Source organism: Gavialis gangeticus, unplaced genomic scaffold (genome assembly GCF_001723915.1).
Source record: "Gavialis gangeticus isolate Ggan-Ray unplaced genomic scaffold, GavGan_comp1, whole genome shotgun sequence".
Taxonomy (NCBI): Eukaryota; Metazoa; Chordata; order Crocodylia; family Gavialidae; genus Gavialis; species Gavialis gangeticus.
In genome coordinates, this window is record NW_017729007.1 from 7,814,730 (window position 1) to 7,821,072 (window position 6,343).

Genomic DNA, 6,343 nt, shown 5'->3' on the forward strand with positions numbered 1-6,343 from the left:
GGTCGAACGGTTATAAACTACAGCAAGACCATTTCAGGCTGGACATAAGGAAGGATTTCTTTACTGTCTGAGCCCCCAAGGTCTGGAACAGCCTGCCGTTGGAGGTGGTTAAAGCACCTACATTGAACACGTTCAAAAGCAAATTGGATGCTTATGTTGCTGGGATCCTATGACCCTTTGGGCGGGTAGCTGAACTCGATCTTCCAAGGTCCCTTCCAGCCCTAATGTCTATGAAATCTATGAAATATATTAACTTACACTTACAATCATACTATAAACTTGAAGAGGATGTTTATGATCTCTTCTTTTATATATCATCATGTCTGCATTTATTTAAAAAAAAAATCATTGCAAGCTGAGAGGCATCCTGAGATTTTAAATCCTAATTGGAATGTGAGCTGAACTGAACATAATTCTATCCAGAAACTGTTGAGTCTATTTTCCTCTGTTCCCAGTGATTCTCAACTATGGTAATGCGAGGTCATAGAATCATAGAAGTAGGGTTGGAAGGGACCTTGTAGATCTTCAAGTCTGACCCCCTGCCTGGGCGGGACAAAAACTGGACTCAAATGAGTCTAGCCAGGTAGGCATCAAGCCTCTTCTTAAAGACCCCCAGGGTAGGAGCCAGCACCACTTCCCTTGGAAGTTGGTTCCAGCTCCTAGCCAGCCTAACTGCAAAGCAGTTCTTGCGGATGTCTAATCTAAACCTACTTCCAATAATTTGTGTCCATTATTCCTTGTTATGCCAGGGGGTGCTAGGGGAAACAGTGTCTCCCCCAAACCCTTCTGGTCCCCCCTAGTGGGCCCTTTTAAGGGTGTCACATAATATGAGAACTGTTATGGGTGCACACACCTACATATGATTTACAAGATAAAACCAGAGATATCACATAGGAATTCATAGTAAAAAATATTCTGGCCTGTTGTGCTCAGAGTTGTTTGCTGCACAAGAATTATTTTTTGGTAGTAAAAAAAAAAAAAAAAAAGAGAGTGAAAGTTTAAAACCTGGCATTTTACAAAGGGTGCCTTGATCTTAAAAGGGTTAACAGACACCAATATTCATGTTATATGCCTGTTCACTGCTCTGTATTTCCTCCAACGGTTGTCAGGACTGACTACCTTATAGTACTATGGCAAAGATTGTCAAAGGTGACTTATAGACTAATTCCTTTCGACTCCTTATAGATTTAACTCCTCCATAATTCCCATTGTAATATGTGAGACTAGCACACTAATGCCCTCTAGTGTTTTTTTCTTTAGGGCCTTTTTTACATGCTGTACTTTGAGATGCTCAAATGTTGCTCAGTGTTGGTGCCAGCTTGAGTTTGGAGCTGATGCACCTTACAGCTGAAAACCTTCTCTAACTGTCTTTACCTGCACAACTGTGACTTGCCACTATAGAGGGCTGGTGAGCCAGAACAAGCTTCTATGTATGAGAGAGGGCTTGAGGGTGAGTGGGTAATTAAATGGGAGGTGGAAAGGAATTAAATGGGAGGTGGGGGACGAGTGGTGACATGAAGGAAGTCAGCCACTGAAGGATAAAATGAAGAGAAGGGGAAAAAAAGAATTTAAAAAGAAATAAAGAGAAAGTAAATTTAAAAAGGTTGAATGTTTTAATAAACTGGAATTTGGGACTGGGGTATGGAAGTTACTAGTAATGTTTCCCAAGGTGGCTGGAAGGAGGAAGTGATGAGGGAAGGCACTTTTGGGGGAGCTACTGCCTGTGCCCCAGGAAGGAAGTTGCAGCTCATGAGAACCTGATTTGGCCCACTAGCTTGTTCCCCCCAACCTTCCTAGACCCTACTCCTGGACTTGTCTGAGACCTGTGACCTGGCTGGCTGGCATGTGCTATACAAGCTGTTTGTGTGGAGCTGCATGTCTGGGGGTGGGAAGGCTGCATGCCTGGGGGTGGGAGGGTGAGCTGGATTGGTGCCAGAACCATCCCTGGACAGTAGAGTTCAGGGGGTGGAAAGTCTGTCCACACAGAACAGTAGGGTGGGGGTAGGAACACTGCATCCTGGGATGCTGGATGACAGCAACTTGGGCAGCTTACCTTTAGGGAATGACCACAAATTAATTGAGCATGAGCTGGAAAGCATGAATCAGAGATAAATTTGCCCTGGGGTGGCATAACTAAGCTGTCTAAAATGTATTTAAAACTAGTCTTAGGTGGTAATACGTAGACAATCCAGGGGTTAAGAGCTCCAGGAGTTGTTTAAATTAACAAGGCCCTTAAAAGTTAAAAAAATCTACTACTGTTCACAGATAAGAACAATTCTTCTTTTTAAGTACTTATATTTAAAAGCATTATATAAACTTTACCCCAACGCTACTTAGATATATGCAACTCACAACTACCTTTTGTTCTCTGTGTATATAAAGATTCATTACACCTACACTGCTTTAGGTGTTAGCAATATTACTTACTGCAGAAGAAACAACAGTGGGCTAAGGTTTCTTATAGATAAAAAGATTTTCAATTTTTCTGAACACATCATTTTAAAAGGTAAGTATGTGTTTATTTCCAGCCAGGGAAATGCAGATACACCAAATAGCCACAAACTTACATACACACACGATGCATATAAGACATTAACAAACTGCAATCCATTCACTGAATATTCTGTATCTAAGGCCCAGAATAAAAGTATAACAGTATTTCATTCCATGCTTACAGTCAACTTACTTTGTGCCACTTCACTAGGTTCCCATGAGGGATGTTCTTCTTCAGAAAGGAAATGTAGACTCTTGATAGTCTTTGGTTTTGAACATTGCTTGCACCTGACAGATAAGAAAAAGATGATAGTACATACACTTTGGATTACTGAATGATAGAAAGGTAGGGTTGGAAGGGACCTCACAAGGATATCTAGCCCAGTTCTCTGCTCAAAGTAGAATCGTTCGTAACTAAATCCATGAGTGGAAGAATCACTTCCCTTGATTTGTAAGCGACACGGCTGTTAAAAAAACCCAGCATGCTGCTACCTTTTTTTGCAACAAGAGTATAGTGTTGGTTCACATTCAGTTTGTGGCAGCAGTGCTACTCAGTCTATTAGCTCAGTGGGCCATGAATGGCCCGGTCCATTTGTATATTAATGCATGGGCTGGTGGGGCCCCTGCCAATCTGGGGCCCCTGCAAGAAATGGCAGTTTTCCCTTTGCAGGCAGGAACCATTCCAGCCTGCAAGGAGCTGCCAGGAGCAACACACAAGGGGCATTGTGTGCATGTGGCCCAGAACATAGCTGGGGAGTGTGGAGAACAGCTCCCTGCAGGTAAGTGAAGGGCAGGGGGGCATATCAGGGTCTCCATGGTGAAAGAGGGAGCAGGAGACTAGGGGTGCTGCCCAGCCACAATGGTGTGTGGGACCTGGGACCAGGGCAGGGAGCAGGACAGAGCCACAGGCAGCTCATCCAAGTGGTGCAGGGGGTGGCTCTCCGTCACTGCACGCACTCTCCCAGGGGAGGCATGGGGGAGCATGTGCCCCCCATACTTGTGCATGGGACGGATGAGGGCTTCCCACTGCGGCCTTGGGGCTCTTCACCCAGCTGCCTTTGCCCAGGGGCTGTGAGTTGCCTGCCTGCCTGGGGACAAAGGCAGCAGGGTAGAGAGCTCCAAGTCTGCAGTGAGCTGCCTGCCTCTGTCCTCGCCTGGCTCAGCTCTGCTCTGGCCATGGCAGGGGAATGGGAGGAGGCAGGAAGCAGGGAGGAGTGGTGGGCATATGCCACGCCTCCCCAGCCTGGCCAGGTCCACCCAGCCTCTTCTTGGCCCAGTCCCCGCCCCTGAAGGGGGTGCTGCACCTTTGCAGGCTCAGCTGCACAGGGCGGGTGGGTGGTGGCAGGTGAATTCTGGGGTGGCTATAGCTACCCCAAGCCCCCTCCTAGCATCATTCCTACCCATGGGGCATGGAGGCCCACTCTGCCTTTGGCAACAGCATCACCTGGAGGGGAAGGGGCCCCTCCCTCGCTGGAGCCCAGGTCCCTAATAAATATTAATCCATGACTGCCAGGGCCAGTCTGCGGGATGGACTGGGCCTCACATTACCTCTGCCTAGCCGCACACACCTGGATTGGGACCTGGGTGCCAAGATCAGGTCTTGGACCCCTTGTGGCCCTGCACTCACCCTTGAGCACCAGGATCAGGTCCTGCACTGCCTTCATATGCTAGGATGGGGCCCCAGGGTCCTGTGCCACCCCTGCTTGCTCAGATAGTGCCCCTGTGATGCCACATCTAGCCTGGGAAATCAGTATCAGGTCCTCTACCACCCTATGCACCCAATCTAGCCCACAGGGCCCCTTTACACTTCCCATGGGTCTGGAAAGTTGGCAGCAAAATATTCAGGTATATGGGGAGCCCTGCAGAACAGCTGATCTGGCACTAGGGACCAGATCTGGCCTGTGGACCAAGCACTGAGCACCTTTGTTCTACTGTAACCCCTAGGTCCCTCTCTGCAGTCCTGCAGCTTAGACAATTATTTCTCAGTCTGTATTTTGGCAAGTGATTATTTCATCATGAGTGCAGGACTTTGCACTTTTCCTTGTTGAATTTCATCTAATTGACTGCTGACCATTTCCCCAAACGATCTAGGTTATTCTGGATCCTAGCCCTACCCTCCAGTGTCTGCAACTCCACTCAACTTGTTGTCTTCTTCAAATTTCCTAAATGTGTACATGTTCTCATCATCCAAATCATTAATGAAGATACCAAACAATATTGGAGCCAGGACAGACCTCCGGGGAATCCCACTTGATACCTCCTCCAGACTAGACATTGAGCTATTGATGACTACTCACTGAGAATTAGGAGCCAATCAGTTATGTATCCACATTACAGTACTTTCATTTGGTCTATATTTCCTTAGTTTGTTAATGAGAATGTCATGGCAGACCATGTCAAGAACCTTGCTAAAGTCAAGGTTATCACATTCATTGCTTTCCCCACCATTCACAGAGCCTGTTCAACTTATTGTAGAAGGAAATCAGGTTGATTAGGCATGGACTTGCTCTTGGTGAATCTATGCTGGCTGTTCCTGATCCCTTTTGTTCTCTTCTAGGTGATTCACAATAGATTCCTTGATGCCCTACTCCACGATCTTTCCAGGTATCAAGGTCATGCTGAATGGTCTATACTTCCCCAGAGCCGCCACCTTCTCTTTCTTAAAGACCGGCACTCTATTTTTCCCTTTTTCAGGCATCCAACCTATGAGTAGTCAAAGCAGATAGCCAATGGCTCTCAAAATTACTTCAGCCAGTTCCTTCAATACCCTAGGGTACATTGTATCTGGCCCTGCCAGCTTGAAAGTATCTAGCTTCTCTAAGTAATCCCCAATCTGTTATTCTACTGCTCTACACTGCTTGTTTTCTTCCCTACCTTTGCTGCCAATTGCATTCAACACTTGGTAATTGCCTGTTTGTGAAAACTGAAGTAAATAAGGCATTAAATACTTCAGCTATTTGTGTATCATCCATCACTAGATTGCCATCCACATTCTCTGTAGGAGCTATAGTTTCTCTGGTTGCCTTCTTACTTTTGATACACTTATAAAATCCATTTGTATTGCCTTTTATGTCCCTTGCCAGGTGCATTTCAAGTTATGCCTTGGTCATCCTAATTTTTTCCATACATGCCTTTATGAGACAGGCAGTCCTCACACTTGTGACCCAATTGGTTCCTGAAAACTGCATTTTAAGTTGAAACATTGTAACTTGGAACCAACTTTCCCATAGGAACAATGTTATAAATGGGTGAGATTTGACATGTGATACAGCTGCATCCAGCTGGTAAATTTGTTGTGGTAGAAGGGGAAGGGGGAGGGAGAAGATCAACACCCCTGCATTCAGGAAGGAGCTGATCATCTGGAAGGGCATGGGGGGGGCAAGCATTTGCTCCCGGATCTGTGTGGGGCGGGTGAGGATGGGCCTGCACTGCACTGTGCTTCGGGCAGGTGGCAGGAGCTATGGGGGAGGCTACGGCAAATTTTCAGGTGGCCGCAGTCTCCCCACAGCCCCTGTTCATCTTCCAACTCCGATCCAGGGTCACACAGCCCCCGTTTCCATACTTCCCACTGCTCGCGCAGCTGGGGTGCGGCGAGTGCAGGACGGAGCTGTGGCTCATTCAGGTGGCATGGGGAGGGGAGGGGTATGGCTCCCGCTGCTGCATGCTGCTTGTCCAGAGGCAGCCCAGCAGCCCAGCCCTGGCAGGGCAAGTGGCACAGCACCCACTCCCAGTGCCGCTACACTCACCCGAAGCACAGCGTGGTGCAGCCCCAGTGCTGCCCACCCCACGCAGGCTTGATGCCACGTGCCTCCTGCTGCTGGGCGGAGACTCATGCCCTGCCCACCCAGTG

The 6,343-nt window shown here is 47.5% G+C and overlaps 1 protein-coding gene across 1 annotated transcript in view; it reads right to left on the bottom strand.

Annotated features, from left to right (window-relative positions):
• POT1 (protection of telomeres 1) overlaps positions 1–6,343 on the bottom strand; it is a 277,216-nt gene that overhangs the window by 11,965 nt on the left and 258,908 nt on the right. Inside the window, exon 17 of the mRNA XM_019509285.1 lies at positions 2,687–2,781. Coding sequence (XP_019364830.1) covers positions 2,687–2,781 — 95 coding nt within the window. The remainder of the gene's footprint in view (positions 1–2,686; positions 2,782–6,343) is intronic.